This window comes from Aotus nancymaae, unplaced genomic scaffold, assembly GCF_030222135.1.
Source record: "Aotus nancymaae isolate 86718 unplaced genomic scaffold, 86718_ANA_hifiasm-v0.15.2.pri h1tg000036l, whole genome shotgun sequence".
In the NCBI taxonomy this organism is placed as follows: Eukaryota; Metazoa; Chordata; class Mammalia; order Primates; family Aotidae; genus Aotus; species Aotus nancymaae.
Genome location: NW_026988450.1, coordinates 81,160,745 through 81,183,798, shown reverse-complemented (window position 1 = coordinate 81,183,798; position 23,054 = coordinate 81,160,745). Strand labels below are relative to the sequence as shown.

Sequence of the window (23,054 nt, the reverse complement as noted above, 5' to 3'; positions counted from 1 at the left end):
TTTATTTTTCCACTATGTGGGTGAGAGGTCACCTCTAGAGCGGAGGTAGACAGAGGGGTCTCCCCACCCTCCACCCCCTGGTGAAGAGAATTCCCCCGGTCATACCCCGTTTGTGATCCAGGCAACCACATCAAGCGCTGGTGGGCTGCTTTTCCACCCCCAACCCTGAGAAGTTCCCCTCATCATCGGTCCTAACGTTATTTCCTCTTTTCTCTTATATCTGCTTGAGTGAGGGAGGAGAAGGTTGTGCAGTGATGCCGTATTAACTAGTCCCATCTTCCTCATTTCCAGATTAGGGTTTTCCTGGAATGAGCTCCTACTCGGCTAAAGCTCCTGTGGTTGCTCATCTGGTTACCCTCAAACAGTTAACCCAGGAGACAGTGCAGGTCTCGCTGGTTGCTTTAGGCCAATGTGCAATCAGAGCCAGCTTCCACACTGGCTTCAGTGCCAGAGAGTTAAAGGCACCACAGACCCTGACCCTGCACAAGGATCATCCAGAGGCCAGTCTGGAGACTTTTAGACAACCACGTTTTCTGAGCTTTTGGGAGACCATTCTTCCCCCAGGCCAGGACTGTGAACACCTTGGAACATGGCTTTGACAATCTGGCTTTTTTTTTCCATAAACTAAGCTTTCCAGAACATTCCTGATTAGTTGAGTTTTCAGAAACTAATGTCATAAAACCTACGAAAAGAAGCAGGACTTCAGGGAAATAGGGCAAGTTTCAGGGGCAGCGGCCCCTCACGGAGCTTCCAGTAATGTTCCGTGGAAGCTGTGTGACTTTAGGTGAGTCACTCGGCCTGCCCCAAGAGAGATCTGGAACAAGTTCCTTCTCACAGCGACACCATGATGTAGAGCAGGTACCAGCAAAGAAGGGTGTGAAAACTTTTCAAAACTCCATTTTGGAGGCAGGGGAATCTCTTGAACCCGGGAGATGGAAGTTGCAGTGAGCTGAGATTGTGCCACTGCACTCCAGCCTGGCAACGGAGCAAGACTCTGTCTCAAAAAAAAAATCCATTTGGGGGTATTTGACTGGTACCTGACTGCACTGGGCTATATATCTAAATGGCCATTCCCCAAAAGTTTTAAAGTGGTGAAACTGGTAGTTCTGTGACTTGCTTCCAAATCATCCCAAATTGTTCATTTTCTCTACAATTCTATACATACTTCTGTACCAGACATGGGCAGTACAGGACTTTTGAGTACAACCTAGGGAAGTCCCACTGTGGTCAGGAAATGGCATATTTCCACCTTAAAATGAGCACTCCATCTCTCCGCTCTGATCTTTTTCTCCTTTGTTCCTTCTCTTCTTTTTTTTTGAGACTTGGTTTCACTCTTGTTGCCCAGGCTGGAGTGCAACAGCGTGATCTTGGCTCACCACAACCTTCGCCTCCTGGGTTCAAGTGATTCTCCTGCCTCAGTCTCCCGAGTAGCTGGGATTAATTGGCTAATTTTTTTTTTTTTGTAGAGACGGTGTTTCTCCGTGTTGGTCAGGTTGGTCTTGAACTCCTGACCTCAGGTGATCCGCCTATCTCAGCCTCCCAAAATGCTGGGATTACAGGAATGAGCTACTGCGCCCAGCTGTTCCTTCTCTTCTTATCACCTTGACCTAAAGAGGCGCCAACAGAGGCAGCAGCACAGGCCCCTTTCTGCCCATGCAGGGGTAGAAATAATGCTGTTTGCGTAGCTGCCCAGTGGAAAGAAGGGGACAAGTGGGGCTCAGGGAAGGAAAAAGGGTGCAGGGACTTCTCAAACCCAGCTTGCAGCTTCTCAGTGAGTGGTCCTCACACCACCTGCATCAGAATCCCCTGGGAAGTAGTTGAGATGCAGATTCCTGGGTCCCAACCAATCAGAATCTGGGGACAGTAGGAGGTAGCCACCAGCTGAATTTCCTACAATTCCCTGGGACTCTGTAGCCCCAAAAGCTTGCGGACCACAGACCAGCTTTCAGTCCTGCCCCTGTGCTGACACACAAGGCGAGATGAGAGAGAGTTTATCTCCTCGGTCTCTCGGTCCTCGTTTGTAAAACAGGAATGATTCAAGTCGCTTGGTGCTCGCAGCCTCCAGACAAAGTTCCCAGTGCTTTAAATGCACAGACTCGATTCTCACAGCCCCACGAGGCTTCTGCCTATTATCATCTCTGTTTTGCAGCTGAAGAATCTGAGGTACAAGAAGCTTAACTGACTTGCCTGAGGCCACACAGCTCAGAGGAGACAGCTGGGATTCAAAGCCAGGTGGCCTGACTCCAGGGTCCGTCTCCCCACCGCAGTGTGTGCTTGGAGAGGACAGGGTTTCAAGAAGCCCGCAGGTTCTGAGAGAGGGTGCGCTCGCTCTCGAGTGAGTGAGAACATGCCTGGCCACAAGATTTAGCAAGGGATCCTACAAACAGTGAATCTGTGTCAAATCTTGGACCAGATCCCTTTTTTCTATTTGCACCTAACCTTGCTGCTGGTACATGAGATGGTTTTAGCTGGAACATCATCATTCAACTTTTACAACTTTTACATTGATGAACATCATAAAATACATAACTAGCCCAAGAAATCCATGATGTCACACTGCTCAGAATAGCACACAAGGGTTTTTTAAGTAAATTAATTTTAAGGAAGAGATTATCAAGTAATTAGTGGTGTGGACTATGACAAAGGAGGGCTGAGTGGTCCAGAGCACAGCCATGACCTGCCCTGCCCTGCCCTGCCCTGCCCTGCCCAGGGAGACCTGGCTTTGAAACCTGGCACTCTACTTCCTAGCTGTGTGCTCTTGGGCAGTCTTTGGACGTCACTGTGCCTCTATTTCACTCATACTCAAAATAAGGTAGTTTCCATCTATCAACCTCAAAGGGAGGCATGAGGACTTAAGGGGTAACCTGGGTACCACACATGGCCCAGTGCCCGGTTTCCCCCAGAGCTGTGCCCCCTACTGCTGCTGATTATGAGGAAGAAGGGGATGGTGGAATAAAAGCAACTGAAGTCTGGGAAGCCCAGAGTGTCCAAGCAAAACACATTCTAAGTCTATGCAGCCCAAAATATTAGTTTTGACTATTTCTTGCTTCTGTTCTCTGCTAGCCCTGCCTGTATTCCTCTAGCATCTAAGAGGTTGAAACTGGCCCTGAAAAGCCTCGAGGTCTGTTTAGTTCCACTGTGTTCCCATTAACATACGGAAAAACCAAGGCGTGGGCAGAAAAGAGCTTTGTGGGCTACTGAGTCCCAAACACAGCCCTTTTCATATGACTAAGAGGCTCCACAAGCCTGGCTCATGGTGACCCGCAGGACTCGGTAGACCTTCTTCTGGGCTAGATGGCCCAGCTCTGTGTGATTGGTTAGTCACATGTATAATCCTGTGTGTGTGTGTGTATGTGTGTGTGTGAGAGAGAGACAGAGAGAGAGAGTGTGTGTGTGTGTGTGAGAGACAGAGACAGAGAGAGAGAGAGAGAGAGTGTGTGTGTGTGAGAGAGAGAGACAGAGAGAGAGAGAGAGAGAGAGTGTGTGTGTGTGTGTGTGTGTGTGTGTGTGTGTGTGTTTACTGAAGAAGACACTGAAAGTCAGCCCTGCTTTGACCCCTTAGGAGACCATGAGTTTAGGCATGACTCCAGGATTCACTCCTCAAAACTAGAGGCTACAACCCCTGGGCTGTACAGCTCCCTACCTGCCAGCTGCCCTGAGCTGCTCGTGCTAATCCTGAAGACTCAGCTGGAGTCTGCTTTGTCTCCCCTGGTAAGGGTCAAGTGTGAACTGAGGAGAGTTTGGAGATTAAGTGCCAAGGAGGGCCACGTGGCTTCATAAAGTAACATAGGCTTTGAAATCTACACACTTTCCCCTGGACATGTTACTAAAACTCTCCCAGCTTCAGTTTCTTCACCCTTGAATAATCGCATATTTTCTGTAGGGCTGGGCAAGGCACTGGAAATGACAAATGACTAGTTTTGCTAGAAGTCATTTGTCTAGACAGTTATAAGTGGGAGCAACTGAGAATGTTCTCAGCATTTAAAAAGAAATTGTCAGGGGCTGGGCGCAGTGGCTCATGCCTGTTATCCCAGTACTTTGAGAGGCCGAGGGGGGCGGATCATGAGGTCAAGAGATGGAGACCATCCTGGCCAACATGGTGAAACCTGCCTCTACTAAAAATACAAAAATTAGCTGGGTGTGGTGATGGATGCCTGTAGTCCCAGCTACTTGGGAAGCTGAGGCAGGAGAATCACTCAAAACCGGGGGGCAGAGGTTGCAGTGAGCCGAGGCTGCGCCACTGCTCTCCAGCCTGGCAACAAAGCAAGACTCTGTCAAAAAAAAAAAAAAAAAAAAAATAACAAAGAAAGAAAAGAAAATGAAAGAAAAGAAAGAGAAAGAAAGAAAGAAAGAAAGAAAGAAAGAAAGAAAGAAAGAAAGAAAGAAAGAAAGAGAAAGAAAGAAAGAAAGGGAGAAAGAAAGGGAGAAAGAAAGAAATGGTTATGCTGCACTAAGGAATGACAATTTACAAAAGGGCTTGTCCTCTCAACAAAGTCCAGTAAGGGCCTGCCTGGATCCCTCTTCTTTGGGGATTCACTTCCTATATTATGTGTTTGTACACTTTGTTCAACCTGACTCATTCTTAAGCTATCAGCAAATATTTGGTCTTTTGAATTTCATCTTCTGTTCCCACCAAATGGAGTTCATTTATAGACAAGCAGAAATTTTCAAGTGTACACTACGAGTGTGCAAATTTTAGAAACGTCATTGGCCAACACTGGTCTTGAGTTATTGTCTGGTGACCCCACTCTCCATGAAAATAATACTAGCGGCCACTTACTAAGGCAGGCCCTGAAATTCAATGCATCACAAATCCTTAACCCAATCCTATGAGGCAGATTTTGACATTTCCCATTTTTATACATGAAGAACTCAAGCTCAGATTAGATAAAAATGAATCTCCCCCCAAATAGCACCACCATGTAGCGGTGGAGGTGGTGTGTAAGCCAGTTCTGATGGATTTCAAAGCCCATTCTCTGTCCCCAAAATTCTCTCCAGGTTTCTCCTGTCATGCCCAGTGCAAATGTCTTCACTTAATTTGTTGCCTTATCTTAAGTCTGTAATAATTCCATTGACTTCCTCAGCTCTCCTCTTCTTGGCCTCACTCATTTATCTCTGCTTGAGCTCTTCATAAAGCTAAGGAGTTCTAGAAGTAGATGATAATATGTTTCACCTTTACCAGCAAACTTAAATTTCCTACATTGCATTTATATTTCGGTAGCAACCAAAGCTCAGGGAAGACTTTGAAGGGATCCTAGCACGGGGTCTTGCTTAGAATGGCCACCCTACCCCCACAGAAGTACAAGCCAAAGTGTAACACCTTCCCAGTGACTTTGTCCTGTTTGGCTAATGCTGATAATAAAGGTGACCTTTGCACACAGAGGTGAAGTCTCTTGCAAAGGATTAGGCACAGGTTATCTGACCTTTAAGCAAAAGCCCAGATGCGAAGTTTCCTCAGTGATGTTTAAGTGCCTAGCTATCAAAACATCACTGTTACGGAAATTCCACAGGAAACTTAACTTCATTATTGTGAAACTGAAACTCTCTAACCCTTTAAGCCCTCCTTTCCTTCACTGGAACAGTTGTTTTTATAATGGGATTTTGCTTTTGTTTTTGCTTCTGTTGGTTTTTGTTGTTAATGTTAGGAAAGACAATTGTTCTGTTCCACAGTCTTAACCTTGAATTTGACATCAAACCTCAATCCCCTCTGTAGACACAGCATCTACCTCAGGGTTCTATCATCGCCACAGATAACACATGCTGCATTTCTCCATTTCAACACGTTTTCACAAGGGGCTGGTTCCATAGTGGCCACCTACCCAGCGGCCTCCCACAGATCAGGTTTCCTTCTGCCTGGGTCTGCTTTAAAACTGCAGCTTGACAGCTGTGTTTAAGGGGCATTATAGCACAGGGACCGCTCCATACATTCAGTAAACCTGCTTTGAGTATCCTTTATGGAACAGGCGGAACACGGGTTACAGGACACAGAAGACACCAGTGTTCTGCCCTCCCGGAACTCACAGCCGGGAGTGGGAGAGATGGACATTCTCCCAACAGTCACACAAATGGGAAAATGCAGCCTGGAGTAATTGCTTCAGAGGAAAATCTTAGGGGCCGAGAGGAAGAATTAGTACAGTGGGAAGGCTGAGCCTCCTCTAGAGCCTCTGCAGAGGTGAGTTTAGAGTTGACAAACGTGGGAGGGGTGAGGGAGAGGAGGGGAGGGGTGAGGGAGAGGAGAGCAGGGTGTGTTCCATGCAGAGGGAACAGTGTATCTGGAGGCTCTGAGAACCAGGGCACCTGGCAAATTGGAGAAAGGCCGGTCACATGTAGCCAAGGCAGCAGAGTGCCAGGGTAATAAATGGCCCTTTCCTATTTGGGGGCCATTAGTCCAGGAAGTTGGATTTCCACCTTGAAGGTGTTTCTAAATCTCTCATTTCCCAGACTAAGAAACCCAGGCGCAAGAGAAGAAGGAGGTGCCCCACTCAGTGAGCAGCAAAGTCAGCCTCAGCTTCTGGGCAGATTTGCCAGGAAACCAAACAAATCATACCCCTGAGACCCCCTTGCTGGTACAGCACCTTCCTGGAGTCTAGCCTTCATTGTGTATTTGCAATTGTGTATTTTTTCTTAAAGAGGACCACCAAATTTGCAAAAGCTTTATGCCTCACCAAATGTGAACCTACCCTTTGTGAGAACTTGGGACTTCTAGCTTCAAAGTTAACACAACTGTAATGCTGCCTCTACTTATTGGGGTGGAGTCAAAGCTACACAAGGAAGAACCCCTTTTTTAAATTCAGCGAAGCGGAATGTGAGGGAGCTGCCCTCACAGGTTCAGGGAAGGTCTGCAGCAGGACAGGCCAGAGGTCTGGCTGGGCCAGCCCTTTTACATCACAACCTGACTGTCTTCTCAAAAGCCTTGATCCCCCTCCAAGACTTGGAAAGCCACTAAAGATCACTTTTGGTTTCTCTCTTACACCCAGAAACTCTTGCTTTTATGTGGCTTATTGTCGGTGACTCAGCTTCCCCAAATGAACAATACATTTGGGTGCACTGTTCAATTGCGATTGCTTGTTTCTAATTCATTTATCAACTGATAAGCATAACCTTACTCACAACCTCATTCCTCTTTCTCACTCATTCGAGTATTTAATCTCTCTTTAGACTTACAGTCTGCCCAAGAGACTTACAACTCAAGACTGTAAGACATATGAGTTGTAAGAGGCAGGATCTAGAGGTGTGTGGATCCTAGAAAGTGGCTTGTTTGGGCCATGGAGCCCACATGCCTGAGTGCTGGCATTTCTCCAGATCTGCTTGCAGTGAGCAAAACAGGAAACAGTTCCTCCCATGACTATGTATCCTCTAGAGCATGAGCTCCATGAGAGCAGCAAGAATGGGCTTGCTTTGCTCACCTATGCTGACTCATGACAGGTGCTCAGTAAGTAGTTGCCAAAAGAATGAATGAACAGGTGATGTTACCCAGAATTTTAAGTTCGAAGGCCCAGTCTGCAGGTGGAGTGATGAAAGTCACAGCAAATAATAGCTGTATTTGCCGATATGGAAGACATCTTATTATTTCCCCCCAAAATGTACCCAAATGGTACCCTGCCTCTGATGCACCTGAATTACGTCAAATCACTGAGGATGGAAGCAGACATGTCACTTAGTGTCAAAAAGTAAAATCACTGTCTCTGCTCTACAGTCAATGATACTCACAGGAACCAGACAGCCCTCTTTCCTTCTCAAAACTTCACCAGAATTCCTCTCAATACACTATCAGGAAAAGTACTCAATTTTTCTTGCACCATCTCTACCCTCAACAAATGTCCCTATTCAATAAATGCCCAGTGTGGGGCCTTATATTCTGCAAGAAAGAAGTGTTTTGTTCAACCTCAGAGTTACTGCCTCATGGTCCTGGTGGGTCCTCGGAACTCACTTAACCTGACACGCCTTCCACCAACATGACACAGACATAACACCCCTCAGTCCCAGAGTGGACACTTGAGGCATTGGCAATGAGAAGGGGTGTTTTTATAGCCACTTATGTGAATGTATGTGGTGTAAAATACTCTCATCTCCTCTCCTAAGGACGCTGGAATGAGGTATTACTAGTCTCATCTTAAAGACGGAGAGAGTGAGGCTAGTAGACTCAGGGCAGGCCCCGAAGTCAGACCTCATGACTCAGCTCACAGGCTCTGGATCCCATTTCTCAGATGAGAACATCAGGGCCAAGGCAGGCTTGAGAATAGGAGCATGTCACCTGACCCTCAGGGCTCGTACGTGGACCCTGTACTGCCGCCTCTGAAGAGAGGACATTGCTGTAAATTGGTGTTTCAAAACAAGAAAGGTATCTCCTGCTGGAAAATCTCATCTTTATACCCTTCCTCCCAAGGCTACCTTTAAGCTCCTTGTGAATAAAAAGCACCCTGCCCCCTTCCACCTTGCCTTGTTTCCCCAGGACTGGATAGCGACTTCCTCGCCGTGCTGAATGACTACCCATCTCCTGACATCAGCCCCCCTATATTCCGCCGAGGGGAGAAACTGCGTGTGATTTCTGAGTGAGTTAGCTCCCCAAAACTTGTACAATCTTCAAAACAGGATAAACTTGGTTTGGGTGAAAATCATTTGATATTTAGTTAGAGTTGTCTAGTTCCACATGGGTCCTGGTCCTATTGTGAGGTGAGAAATTTGGCCTATACTGCAACCCCCCTCTTTAATGTGGCCAGTGCTCTAAAACCTTCCATGGCTCCCCACTGCCCAGTAGATCAAATTTAAACTTTTTAACTTGGTTTTTGAGATTCATTATGATCCAACCTCTTCTCATATTCTTCTCATCTCTCACCACATGTGCAGTGTTGATGCTATGTAGGAATGAAGACTGGGAAGGTGGCCCCAGGGTCTGGGAATCCTTTGGATGAGAAATATAAGATTTGTCCTCTCTCCTCTTGCCTCTGCAGTCTGATTCAATATGGGCTATAGAGCATGACAGGAACTCCAAATAAGCCCCTTTTATTTAGATCTTCATTGATGCAGATATGTGAGACTATCTTCGGTTATACTGCAGACTATAAATCAATATAGTAAACATTTATTTTTTAAAATCCCCCAACAGTTGGGAACCTTAGCTGCTAATCCCTGAAAGGCAGCTATTTCTAGCACATGGGAGGGTTTAGCAGTTGCTTGCAATGGAGGGCTCTCCATTGGATACACATACTTTATAAAGTAAATTTTCAGATGAAGAAATTTGGGTTAACATGGCCAGTGACAGGTCTTAATAGAGGGATGTTCCGGTCTGTCCTGGGTTAAATCTGATTACTCTGTTCATTAATCCTTTTGTTTCGCTATTTATCTATCTCTGTGCTCTTCTCTGTTCTCGTTCTCACAGTGAAGGGGGCTGGTGGAAAGCTATTTCTCTCAGCACTGGTCGAGAGAGTTACATCCCTGGAATATGTGTGGCCAGAGTTTACCATGGGTGAGTACATTTCTCAAAAGCCATCCATTAAGGATGATGCTTATGCTGGTGACTCATAAGGTAGAACAGAGATTCCAGCATTTATAGTGGAAATGAAGGCACTGGGTCAAGAAGAGATACTCCTACTCCCAACCCAGTCAATAAGGAAAGGCGCAACCTTGGGCTCATTTATCTCCTCTGCTCTCTGGAACTCAACTTCTCCCACAGTGTTGGGCCTTTCAGCTCTAATGTGGTATTCCTGGCACAGAGTGGTAAACAGCTGGGAAATGTTATCACAGGGCACAGCATTGTACAGAGACTAGAAGTCAGTTTGTCTAGTTTCAAATCCTGCCTCTGTCACTTACTGGCTGTGATAGTAAACAAGCTTTTTATGCATCACCTGTCAAATAGAGATCATAATATAGAATGATAGGGATAATAATATATGATAATATGATCAAAGTGTAGGGTTGTTAGGAGAATAAGATACAATGATAGATGCATAGTTCTTGGAGCAATGCCAGGCATTACAGTAAGCACTCGATAAATATTAGCTATATTCTAATCAAATACCTATCCAGAAACACACAGAATCCTTACTGCCAAAAATGCTTATTTGCCCTCCTTGAAAAATGGGTAAGATGAACTAGAGAAATCTTAGAAAACCAGGCTCAGCAGATAAGAAAATAAGTACCCTGCTTTCTCCTGTAGTCCTGCCAGTGAAGCCTCTGCCACCTCCTGGGTGGCTTTGGAGCCCTGCACACCTGAGCACAAATCTTAGCTTCCCTACTTCCATGTGAGGGCCTTAGAAAAGTGGCTTCACCTCCTGGAGTTACATTATCCTCATCTGTCAAGTTACCAAAGCCAGAAGTTGGCAAAGAAGTGCACAGAATATTGGAAATGGGAAAGAAAGAAGGAGGAATCCATTGAGAAATACTAAGTTACTTCAAGTCCAGAGTGAGACTCTACATGCCACATGCTCATCTTGCAAGACAGAGATAACCACCTGAATCCTTGGAAGACTGAAATTCCACGCGTTTAATTTCAGTATTCATTATTTACTACTACTGTAGTAAATACTGTAGTAAACAACTACTGTAGTAGGAGAGTACTGTAAATTAATTGTGAATACCAGAAGCCATTCCCATGGTTAGGATGATACAGGTGAACAAAAGTGGAGCAGGAGCTGCCGTGTTCTGAAAGAGATGTGAGTCACATGAATCTTCTGCATCAGCTGCTTACCCTGGAGCCATTCATTCATTAGCAAGCATGCATCAGCGCCTTCATGCTGAAGCTGTGGGGCTGCAGCTGGCGGGAGCTGGGGGTGGTGAGGAACCCAGAGAAGTGACATAATTATGACCCCACGGGGCTACCAATCTAACAGAGGTGATCACATCCCCTAATATATCAAAAAGGAAGAGCAGGGCTGGGCGTGGTGGCTCACACCTGTAATCCCAGCACTTTGGAAGGCCAAGGTGGGTGGATCGCTTGAAGTCAAGAGTTCAAGACCAGACCAGCCAACATGGTGAATCCCCATCTCTACTAAAAATAAAAAAAAAAAAAAAAATAGCAAGGCGTGGTGGCACGCACCTATAATCCCAGCTACTTGAAAGGCTGAGGAAGGAGAATCACTTGAACTTGGGAGGTGGAGGATGCAGTGGGCCAAGATCACTCCACTGTTCTCCAGCCTGTGTGACACAGCAGGAATCCATCTCAATAAATAAATAAATAAATGTAACTCCAGATATAAATAAATAAATAAAGGATAATGTAACTCCAGATATAAATAAATAAAAGAGCAGCAGCGAAGTATGGTGGTTATAGAATTGGATGTCCCAGAAAAATGAATTATAATTTTAACTCTATCAACTGCTGACATGGTATTTTGGGCAAATTACTCAATCACTGGAATCCTTAGTATCCTCATCTGTGAAAGGGAGATAATGCTACCTGTCTTAGTGGGTTCAGATGAGGATTAGATTTCAAGTGCTTAGTGTGGTGGGTGGCCCATTCCCACCTGTCTTGGGGGAGGACTTGCTCAGGATCCTAATGGCTGTCTTCCTCCTTCCCAGCTGGCTCTTTGAGGGCCTGGGCAGAGACAAGGCCGAGGAGCTGCTGCAGCTGCCAGACACGAAGGTCGGCTCCTTCATGATCAGAGAGAGTGAGACCAAGAAAGGTGAGTGGCCTCCAACTCATCTATCCCTATTCAGGGCAGACAAGCATGTTTTGTTCCTGGCTGACTCGTAACATGGCTTCATTTTCCTTCCTCCTACGTCCATGCAAATTGACCCGATGTAGTTAGCCCCCTGCAGCCCATACGCTGTTGGAGAGGCCAGTGTGGAAACAAGGGGACAGGCAGTGGGGAGCCAACTGGGCACTGCCATGGGCCTGGCCAATATCAGGCCTGATGACTCCTGCTGGAAAATTTTCCAGCAACTGAGAACAAAACTGAACGTAGTGTGTAGACAGCATGCTGGGCAGATAGAAAGTGGCGTTCAGTACAGGCCTGGTCTGTGTTCTCAAGCTCTGCGACTGACTTGCCTGAGTTCAGTTTTCTCACCTATGAAATGGAGAGAAAACCCCTTTCTTATAAAGGTGTGGGGAGATTCAAATGTAATAATATTTATATTGCTCCTGCTGCACAGATGGCCCCGATATGAGGTTCCTCTGTGCTCTGTAACCAAAGCAGAGAATCAGCTGTGTCCTTTCAGTCACCACCATCTCTAGCATTATCATTTCCTTGCAGCCTATGCATTAAGCACCTCGGTAAAAGCACACATAGTGTGAGCTCCTTGTCATGGTTCAAAGCAAGCGTCCCAAATTCCAATTGTAGCCTTATAAATTACTAAATTACTGCCTCTCTCTCCCTAAGCCTCAGCTCCCTGACCTAGACCATGAAATTTACAGTAGGAGAGTACCGTGTTTATCCCAAAATACTTAACAGCTAGGATTTTCCCAGACTAAATACTAACTTTTTTTAAATTCAGAAGGTATCTTCAAGTTCTTGGCTTGCTTCTTGTACACTCGGTATCAAAGAAGAGAAAACACAGTATCTGAGAGTGCTTCCCATGCACCTATAAATGCCAAAGCTACCTGGTGCTGGAGCTCTTCACCAAAAGGAGCTCAACCTTGCTTTCAGAGAGCAGGGATCAGATATATGTGATTAAAAAAAACCCAAGATCAACTTTTCTCTCAAAAACCCAAATAGGCTGGGGGACAGAAAGATCAAAGCCAAAGCAAAACATCCTCTGCCTGTCCCAGTGGTCCCCGGAGGCAGGATGCCCTGACTCAGAAAGAAACTCCTAAATTGGCCTGGCCAAGAACCCAGGGTGGGTGCCACAGCTCATCTAAAAATAAAGATATTATCAGGCAGATGAGTGATCATGCTGGGGCTGGGTGGGTGTGGCAGGCCCACCTTGGGTATGCAAAGCTCTGACATTTTTTTACTTGTTACCCTCAACACGCTTACCACACTCCCAGTTCCGCTGACTTTACGGGAAGGCTCACGCTGGGTTGACTCAGGGCAGGCCTGGGGCGCCCTGAGGGATGAGCTGATGACAAGGTTCACATCCCAAGGTGGCATTTCCAAGCCCCGTGCCTCTGGCCGTATCCCACTGAGGCTCTAGGCCTCTGCTTCTCCATCTTTAAAATAATTGGGGGCAATCCCTCCCATGATCCTTCTGAAAATTAATAGAAATTTCTTGGCAATTGCTTAGCCCTGCCCAGCAGAGATAGCAAAGAATCAATCAGCTCCCTTTCTCTTCTGTCTGGTGGGCATTTTCTACTCCTGAAATCCCAGAAGATAGAGCAGAGAGGACCCTAAAACATGGCCTACATCCAATTCTCTCACTTTGCATTTGGGGAAATCAAGGCACATGCCTGCAGTTCTGCTCATACCAAGCCATATCAGGTCATTGCTCTAATGCGGGTTAAGGAACAATAACCCACCTTTCACATGTTTCTTAGGGACACCCAGAAAGATGACTCAACTGTTTCAAATTTCTGAGAAAACTAAGCTTAAGTCAGAGAGTATAGACAAAGAAAGAGGGAATATAACTGCAAGGACCCCCTCAAATGTGTGCTGTGGCAGCACTGGTGGGACAGAGGCTGAAAGAGGAAAGCAGTAGGGATGACATCTTGGAATGTACTCGGGAAGGAGCCAAAAACGACCACGGGTCCTGGAGCTACAGGTTGCAACCAAACTACAATCATTCAATTTGGCCTCAGGATGTGGAAGCACCCCAAATGTGTTTGCCTCAAAAAGATGGAAGACAAGGCTGGGTGTGATAGCTCATGCCTGTAATCCCAGCACTTTTGGAAGCTGAGGTGGGTGGATCACTTGAGTCCAGGAGTTTGAGACCAGCTGGGCAATGTAGCAAAACCCCATCTCTACAAAAAATACAAAAATTAGCCGGGCATGGTGGCACGTGCCTGTAGTCCCAGCAACTCAGGAGGCTGAGGTGGGAGGATCCCTTGAGCCCAGGAGGGAGAGGTTGCAATGAGCCAAGATCATGCCACTGTACTCCAGTCTGGGTGACAGAGTGAGACCCAGTCTCAAAAAAAAAAAAAAAAAGCAAAGAGGATGAAACCTGTGGTCCTGAAAACGTGTAAGGGCCACATGATGAACACATCTGCTTTGACACAATAACACACTCCTGCAATGGGAAGCAACATCTAACACAGGAGGGTCTAGTGGAGGGAGGGGCCGTGTGCTAGCATCACTGTTGTATCCCAAGAGTGGGCAGGTCTCCCTGCCTCGGTGGTGGTGGGCTGGTTAGCTGGGTGCCTTCAGGTGGGGACAGGTGGAGCCCACTGACTTATCCTCCACCTCTTCCAGGGTTTTACTCGCTGTCGGTGAGACACAGGCAGGTAAAGCATTACCGCATTTTCCGCCTGCCCAACAACTGGTACTACATTTCCCCGAGGCTCACCTTCCAGTGCCTGGAGGACCTGGTGAACCACTATTCTGGTAAGAGACATTCAATCTGGACTGATTGCGATGGTGGGACCCCTCTTAGCTAATTGCTCTGTGGCGCCATCCACCTGGAATGCAGAGGGGTCACCAATAAATGCAGTGATTTACTCTTGCTTTCTGCCCATGCTGCCCTCATGATATGCTCTCTTGTTAATTCAGACCATAAATTTCAGACTGAAACAGACTGCCTGTCATGCTGCCTTAATAAGCAAAATTCAGCTAATCTCAAATTTGCCCTCTCTCTACCTGTACATTCAACAAGTTAAGGTGTGCCTAGATTCACAACTGCGACCAGCTTGCACATCCCTAAGTGAGGCATACATCTTCAAGCCTCTGGGGCTTTGTTCTAGACTGCCCCTCATTCTCCCTTTTCTGCTTGTCAAGATCCTCACTGGCCTTCAAGGCCAACATGAATCGCCTCTGCAATGAAGCTATAGGAGTTACCAGTGGCTGCCTGTCTTCCCTGTGCTCAGAGCACGCCCAGGGTTCCTTTACCAGCATTCCAATCACGCTTCCACGTGGTCTGTTTGATTGTGTGCTAACCTGTGTTCCTTAACAGGCTCCTAAATACTAGGAATTGCATTTAGTTCATTTCTGTGCCCTTCGCAGACCCAGGAAGAGGTCTGAATTCTCCCAGGCTGATGAGATGGGGAGCATCCACTAAGATAAAGGAAGCATCTTTATCTTATGCAGTGTTGGTAGCTGGAAGAGTAGGACACTGCCAGACAAAGTTGAGTTACACTGTGAAAGGCCCAAACGTCAGCTCAGGAGTTGGAACTTTACCCTATTGTGAACAGTTGGCTAAATGCTAAATTTCCAAAAACCAGCTCTGGAAGCTCTGTTTCTATCCCAAATCTGCTCACTGTTAGATGGGCAGCCTGGGGCTGGCTGTTTGTGTCTCACTTTTTTCATCTGTGCCAGGCAGACACTAATAGTCCCCCCTCTCAAGGACAGCATGAGGATCCACGGAGTTAGTGAATGGAAAGTGGGGAGGGTACCTGGCCCATAACCACGAGCTCCCATTAAATACCAGCCACTTTTACCCAGCAGGACATCGCTCTCCTCCTCGCTTCCTCTACATATTGGAGGGAGGAAGGGAAGAGGTTGCTTTTGCTTTGATAGCATCTTCTCCCTTCTGGGTTCAGGATACTTGACCTCACACACTGGGGCAACTTTGCTGGCATTCTCTTGTATATGGGGTCTTGAACTGAACAATCGAAGGGTATTTCAGGGAGAAACGAGTCTACTGGGCTTTGGTTATCACAGCTGGCCCATCAGAAGCAGCAGGGCATGGAGCAAAAATGGCTGTTCAGGAGAGGCTGGTCCAAGCTCAGATCTGCACCATGTGAGGCTTTGGGCACGGTCAGCCACCCCTTAGAACCTGGGGTCCCCATTTATGGGAGGTGGGTGAATATGGGTTCCTAGCAGGTGATTGAATAATTATTAACCACAACTGTTTACATAGCATGTTCAGCATAGCCTGGCACACAGCAGATGCAAAATAAATAATAACAGATATTACTTCTGTGATATCTGAAAACTTAGCAGCCAGGTAAAAATGAAAGAGGAAGGGAGTCCTGGAAACAGCCAACTTATATTGGTTTTGAGTAAAGGTTGGTTGTGGTATTTGGCTTTTAATAACAACCATCGGAGGGGGTGTGGAGACCATAAGTTTTGCATAGACAAAAGCAAACATGAGAAGGATGCTGTCCCAGCAAAGCTTCTAGGGACCACGAGGCCATGAGGCTACCAGGCCAGAAACACCCAAATCTACCTGCCGCTGCTTGACCGTGGGGCATATCTCACCCCAGGCAGCACTGGCACCTTCCCACAATATGTTGCTGGTCGTCGAACCACTCAATGGATTACAGTCATCCGTTCGCTTCTGTGAATAACTGAAAAGGGTGTGAAAACCTGAAATCCTCCTTATGCCCCATTCAGAATCCCCAAGCAGAAACCACACAGCCACTTTGATCTCCACTGGATTCATTCTAAAGACAGAATGAGAGGAACTGTTCACCAGGGGTTTATATAGACATCTAACAACAGGTTGCCTATAATTTTTATCATGATGCTTTTAGGAAAATTACTTGACACCTTGCAGGCTCAGTTTTTCTATTTACAACTTGGGGATTAAAATGCAATAATCTTCACAGGATTGCTGCTAGTCTAAAAAAAATGCAGCACCTAAAGTACACCATGCATGCTGGTTACTGAGAGAACAGAGGGCATGGGCATAAATGAGCTCTAAAATATGGCTGGGAAAATCAAGGGCTGGGTACCTTGACAGTCTAGGAACCCTTGAACATAGAGTTGTTGGACCCTAAAGGTCCAGAGCAGTGTGCATTCTGATGAGCCATGTAGACAGGGGTGAATGAGACCAGGGTGTCTGAATCCTAGAGACAGCTGGATGGTGTCCTTCTTCTTCATTTAAGAGGCAATGAGTTGCTTTTAGAATGAGTCAATAAGATTGATTTTGGTCACATTTCTATGGCCCTGAGCAAGTTACTTCACCTCAAGATCCTCAGCTTTCTACTCCCCAAAATGGGTATAAAAACATGGAGTTGATCAACGGCTCAGTGTGATCCAAGGGGCGAGGCTAGCTATGTGCTGGGGGCATGTGATATGCTTATGAGTGGTGGTTCTTTTGCTTTTTGTCAAAATTTATTTTTCACCCTGCATATTAACCTGTCTGAGGAAGGACACTCAGGAAGCATCCCCTGCCTGAGTTGCACACTGCAGCTGATCTTTCCAGGCTTGGCATCTGACTTCATCTTCCTCGCCTCATAACCTGGGAGGTCGTTTCAATTTCCAACCCATGACAGGTCATTATTGTAGATTCCCATCCAATTAAAGCTCCCTCGAAATTCATAGTCTCACCTCCCGTTTCTCCAAGGGCACTTGTGTGGGTGAACATTTGAGTTCATAGTTGAAGTCAGACTGAAAACCATGAAACAAGGTCTTCCTGGCTGACCCCCTGTGACAGGCTGAGTGTGCTTCTTCTGCTACAAATTCTTTTTTCATTCATTGGCAAGGATGCCCCAGAGAGCACTCCATAAATCAGGCGGGAGGTGGGACCTGTCAGAGGTGTGATGTGCTTTCTAACCCTGGTGGTGGATTGGCTCTGAGGCCAGGGGTGGCTCAGTCCAGCCGGAGACTAGTGGCTCCTCATCCCCTTGGCCACGTCATCTCCCCACAGGGCACAGGAGAGGCACTGGGGTCAGGGTCTTTAGCCTGAATAAGACTGTACAGAATTTCCTCAATCTCTAAGATGCCTGGGTACAGCAGAATCAAGTCTTTCTGATGATAACATGGGCTAGGAAGAAGCCTTCCAAGAGATGGAAGCTATGTCGTGATGTGCCCGAGAGTCGGACATTTCATACAGAGATTTTCATACAAGGGAAAAAGAAACAGGTTTATTTAATTTTCATTCTTTCTGTGCTGAGTCTCTAGAGTGAAAGAGAGATGGTCTTCATTCTTTCTTTGTCTGCATTCTCTCCTTGCTGTCTTTGTTTTCTCTCCCTCCCTTCACGTGTCTTCTACTTTTTGTGCTATTTTTGCCTCCTCCTCTTCCTCCTTCTCCCTCTCGTCTTTGCTTTTCCTTCTTGTTCTCTTTCATTCCTCCTCAGCTCCCTGTCTTCTTTCCTTCCTTCTTTCACTGCTTCTTTTATCTTTCTTCCTAGAGGCGTATTGAGTCCACCTGTGCCATACTAAATGCACAACTGGGGGGATGAGCGTTGTACGTGGCCCCGTTCTCACACCCCGTAAAGTCGATGGATTGGGCCTTCGTGGGAACCCTGGAAGGCTGCGGCCTCCGCAGGCACTCATTTGTTGCCTCATTTCTTTCATTCTGCAGTTGAGGAAAATGAAGCTCAGAGAAGCTAAGCTTTACCATGCGGGCAAAGCTAAAATCCAAACCCAAGTTTGGCTGATATCGGATCCTAAACCTCTCTCTCTGCCCATACCTGCCTAAATGCAGAGTATACCAGGGCACACTCACATTTCTCAAGCAACTGAGCATGTGACTTCCAGCCTTGCTATTACCTACCATGCCCCTTTGAAGTCTAACCCCAGTTCCCCCACGGCAGTAGCCAGGGAGCTGCACTGGAGGCTGTCTCAGGCCTGCGCCCCACACTGGCTGCGGCGTCCACAGGGTCCCTGACCGGCTGTCTGCTTCCCTCCTCAGAAGTGGCTGATGGCCTGTGCTGCGTGCTCACCACGCCCTGTCTGACACAAAGCACGGCTGCCCCGGCAGTGAGGACCTCCAGCTCCAGCTCACCTGTCACTTTGCGTCAAAAGACCGTGGACTGGAGGAGAGTGTCCAGGTGAGTAGGGTGTGTGTGTGTGTGTGTGTGTGTGTGTGTGTGTGTGTGTGTGTGTATACATATGCAAGTGGTCCATGAACATGTGAGCACAAAACAGTGTGTGTGCCTAGTACATAAAAACCATGGCCAGGGTCAGCCAGCCCTGCTGAGACCTGGAGGTGAGCACCCCACCCAGCTGTAGACCAAGGGAATCCTTGGGTGCTGGTGCGGCCTCAAGCCTCACAAGGTGTGTGGCAGCTCCCCCTGTTTCTGCAAACATTTACTGAGTCTTTATTCTATACTAGCAGTATACATTCTGGCTGAAATATACCACCTTTCTCTTTCTAATTGTTAGGATCCTGGAAAGTAACACATCCTGTGTACATTTAATATTATTTAAAACCCACTCACAAAGCTTAAACACATCAGTAGAATCCTACAGTGACTTCTTTGTTTTCTCTAGGAGAAAAAATCTTTCATCAATTTGTTCTGTTTATTCCATTGTCAGCTTGTGAATTTTAAAGGCTATTTGTAGTTTGAGATTGGTGGGTTATCTTAATAATTCAGTATCAATCCAGAGATCCCACTGGCAAATCAAAGAAAATCAGAGATCAAAATTATGTAAGAGAGAAAGAAAACGGCTCTTTTTTATAAATAATAAAAATTAATTTTACTGGAAGTTATAGTTGGAAGTGTCAGCCATCCAAGAAAATAGCAGTTCAGAGAGGTTAAGTGATTTGTCCAAGGTCATATGGCCCACAAATATAAGAACCAGCATTAAAATAATCGATTAGAATAACTGCGGTTAGAGTAGAGTAATTGGTTAGAGTAATAATTAGAATAATAAGTTAGGGCTGGCTCATGCCTGTAATCTCAGCACTTGGGGAGGCTGAGGCAGGTAGATCACCTAAGTTCAGAAGTTTGAGACCAGCCTGGCCAGCATGGTGAAACCCTGTCTCTATTAAAACTACAAAAAATTAGCCAGGCACGGTGGTAGACATCTGTGATCCCAGCTACTCAGTAGGCTAAGGTGGGAGAATTGCTTGAGCCTGGGAGGCAGAGGTTGTGGTGAGCAGAGATTGCGCCACTGCACTCCAGACTGGGCAACACAGTGAGACTCCATCTCAAAAAAAAAAAAAAAAAAAGAAGGATAAATAAGAGAAATAGTCACCAGGAATTTCGTTTTTCCTCCTGTTCTCATTCTCTTGCCCTCATCCCCTCCTCTCTCTATGATCCTCTCTTTTTTCCCGTTCTCTGCCCCCTTTTCTTCTGATCCACAGACTGCAGGAGGACCACGAGGGAACAGAAAACCCACTTGGGGTAGATGAGTCCCTTTTCAGCTATGGCCTTCGAGAGAGCATCGCCTCTTACCTGTCCCTGACCAGTGAGGACAATACCTCCTTCGATCGAAAGAAGAAAAGCGTCTCCCTGATGTACAGTGGCAGCAAGAGAAAGAGCTCATTCTTCTCATCACCACCTTACTTTGAAGACTAGCCAAGAACAGACACAATGGTTCATGCTCTAAAGGAACAGAGGTTCCAACTATTGCCTGGGATCTTGCAAAAAGCAAGATTCCCTGATCCCCAGGAAACTCATATATTGTAGGAGCCAAGAGAAGCCACATGGAGACTCAAAGCTGCATCTTCTCTATCCACATCGTGATCACAGGAACTCTGGCCTGGTGTCCGATCAGGGCTGTGGCATCATGAAACATTGGGTCATGACATGTCAGGCAATGCTTGGAAGAGCTCAGCATGTATCTATGCACTCATTGTGTGTGTGGGACACAGGACAAAGCCACTCTCACAAGAAAGTGCACCAGGACCATTCTCCAAGGAACTAGACCTGTCCAGACAGCTACACTCCAAGGTCGTTGCAGAGAACTTCTGTATGGCCAAGGCTGAGAGGGAGAGGAAACAAAGCTATGGCCTGGCAGAAGGTCTGGGTTTGCAGATGCATCCCCTGAATGGAACTACTTTAACCAATCCATAGGGATCTCTGGTATGCTTTCCTCTCTTTTTATAGGAACTCTGTGACACTAAACATTAGCCCGAAAAACTTCTGAGCCTTCAATGGGAGATACCTTGGGCCTGCTCCTGCATCAAAGCCATGTGGGTGGAAGTCAGATGGCCTCCCTGATTCTGCAGAGGGCCAGAAGAATGAAAGAGAGAGGAAGGCTGCTGGCAGGGAAATTGAGGGGGCAAGCCTAGAACTGCCCCAGCTTTCCTGATGTCTGCAGCCATGGCTTTGCAGTGCAGAGAGAGCTTCTCCAGAATGTTGGGATTCTTGCCTACATTAATGCATCAACTATTCATTTATTGCCTGAAGAGGCATTGCATTAAGTCCTATGTAATGTCATGTAGGCCAGAAAAAAAAAATTCATAAGTCCCCAACCCCCAATAGAGATGTTCACAGTGTAGACAGGTTAAAAAGTGGTTAAAAAATAATATGTAAAAATAGAAATCACTCATGGCTTAGGATGGAATTGCAGGCAGGTGAGGGACACTCAGGAGCTCACTTTCTAGATGTTCCTCAGAGTGAAAGGGCTGGCTGGATTGGGTAAGAATAGCTGACCTTTTAAAAAAGAAATGGATACATTCTAAAGAATGAATTAATCCAGTACTTTATTCTAAGAAGGGTCTGGCATCCATATGACGAAAAATGCTGAGCTCCAGGAAAGATGGGGAATCCAAGTGGATTAATGATGTCACGCAAAATTTTAAGAGACAAGGGAGAAAACACAGTGTATAGCCAGAGAAGGAGAAGCAGGGATCTCCAGAGCTCCCATCCAAATCCTGCTAGGAGGAGAGTGGGCTGCAGATGAGTCTATGACTCATGTTTCCCTGTTTCAAAGGGATCCTAGGGAAGGAGGGGCACATGCTTTCAGTATCTTTCCCTGCCTTCAAAGTCTGTTTCTGCTCACATAAGCATTCCGTCCATCTGAGCTCATCGTGCTGGTGGTATGTATATGTGCAGTTACACCATTTTCTGTATCATAGATTCCAGTGTGTTTATACAAGGAGGCATCTGTGGTTTCCCCAACAATTCCAAAAGGCTATTTCAAAAGAACCAGCCAACGTATGAGAAATGAATGTAACACTGTGGACACTGACTTCCCGCATAAGGCAGGGTGACCCCTGAACTCCAGATGTCTGCACAGCATCTTATGTATTGTTTTCCGTTGTGACAACTGTGATTGGAATGTTGGGGAGCACCTAGAGGGATTTCTAAGTGGGGAGCATTACACTTCGCTAAATCATGTATTTATTCCTGATTAAAATAAACCTAATAACTATTTAACCCTTGGCATGTGGGGACAGTTTCTGGGTTGAGGGGGATGGGTGGTTCATTCAGAAGCTCTATGGGTTTCAAATTTTCAAATAAATGTACAACTAGAGGCAAAGATCACCCAGAAAAACCTGGTGCCAGTTAGCAGCGCAGCATCCTCCTAGGTGAGGCCTTAAGAAAAACCAGATTGCATGACTTTGGAGGGTGTTTTATGAAACTTGAAGGTAAGCCTAAGGGATTGAAGGGGAGAGCAAATTCTGAACAATTGTTATAAAAAACATCTCACCTAGATTCTCCTGGCATTACTTGTGATAGCTGCGCTATTCATTCTCCCAAGAATTTCTTTCTGCGGATTTTTGGACACCTACCAAATAGACACTGCTCAGGTACTGGGGCTGTAGCAATGAAAACCAGATGAGGTCTCTGATATCATGGAACTTGACATTATAAACAGAGAAGACGCTTGGTGATGAGGATGAGGGCAGGCTCCAATGCAAGTCGCCTGCCAGGCAGGGTGGCCTTCAGGTCCAGGCTTAGGAAAGGCCTCCAAGCAGAGGCAACCTTTGGGCTGAGGCCTGAAAGGTGAGCAGCAAACAATCATGTAAAGATCTAGGAAGTCTATGGAGTCAGCAGGAATAACGGGGCAATTCCTGCAGACAGGAGAAGCAAGACTGCACGCTGACGAAGCTAAAAGAAGCCAGGGTGGCCAGGCCGAGGCAGCTGGGGAAGGAGGGAGGGGCCTTCGGAGGTATCAGGAAGGTGCTGCAGGGCCCTGGAGGACATGGGGTGGCATAGGGCCCATTCTAGGAGACATGAGGAGCCACTGAAAGGATCCAAGTAAGGTGTAAGATCATTTCACTGATATATTTAAAAGATCATGGCCGGGCGCGGTGGCTCAAGCCTGTAATCCCAGCACTTTGGGAGGCCGAGGCGGGTGGATCACGAGGTCAAGAGATCGAGACCATCCTGGTCAACATTGTGAAACCCCGTCTCTACTAATACAAAAAAAATTAGCTGGGCATGGTGGCGCGTGCCTGTAGTC

The 23,054-nt window shown here is 46.5% G+C and overlaps 2 protein-coding genes across 3 annotated transcripts in view; one reads left to right on the top strand and one right to left on the bottom strand.

Annotated features, from left to right (window-relative positions):
* The window catches only part of SLA (Src like adaptor), a 37,760-nt gene extending 15,729 nt beyond the window's left edge, over positions 1–22,031 (top strand). For both annotated transcript variants that reach the window (XM_021666893.2, XM_021666892.2), the window contains 6 exons: positions 8,453–8,552; positions 9,380–9,466; positions 11,518–11,621; positions 14,283–14,414; positions 18,607–18,745; positions 20,005–22,031. In XM_021666893.2, the coding sequence (XP_021522568.1) occupies positions 8,453–8,552; positions 9,380–9,466; positions 11,518–11,621; positions 14,283–14,414; positions 18,607–18,745; positions 20,005–20,218 (776 nt within the window). In that variant the 3' untranslated portion in view covers positions 20,219–22,031. The remainder of the gene's footprint in view (positions 1–8,452; positions 8,553–9,379; positions 9,467–11,517; positions 11,622–14,282; positions 14,415–18,606; positions 18,746–20,004) is intronic.
* The window catches only part of TG (thyroglobulin), a 275,160-nt gene that overhangs the window by 82,257 nt on the left and 169,849 nt on the right, over positions 1–23,054 (bottom strand). The gene's annotated exons all lie outside the window — the stretch shown is intronic.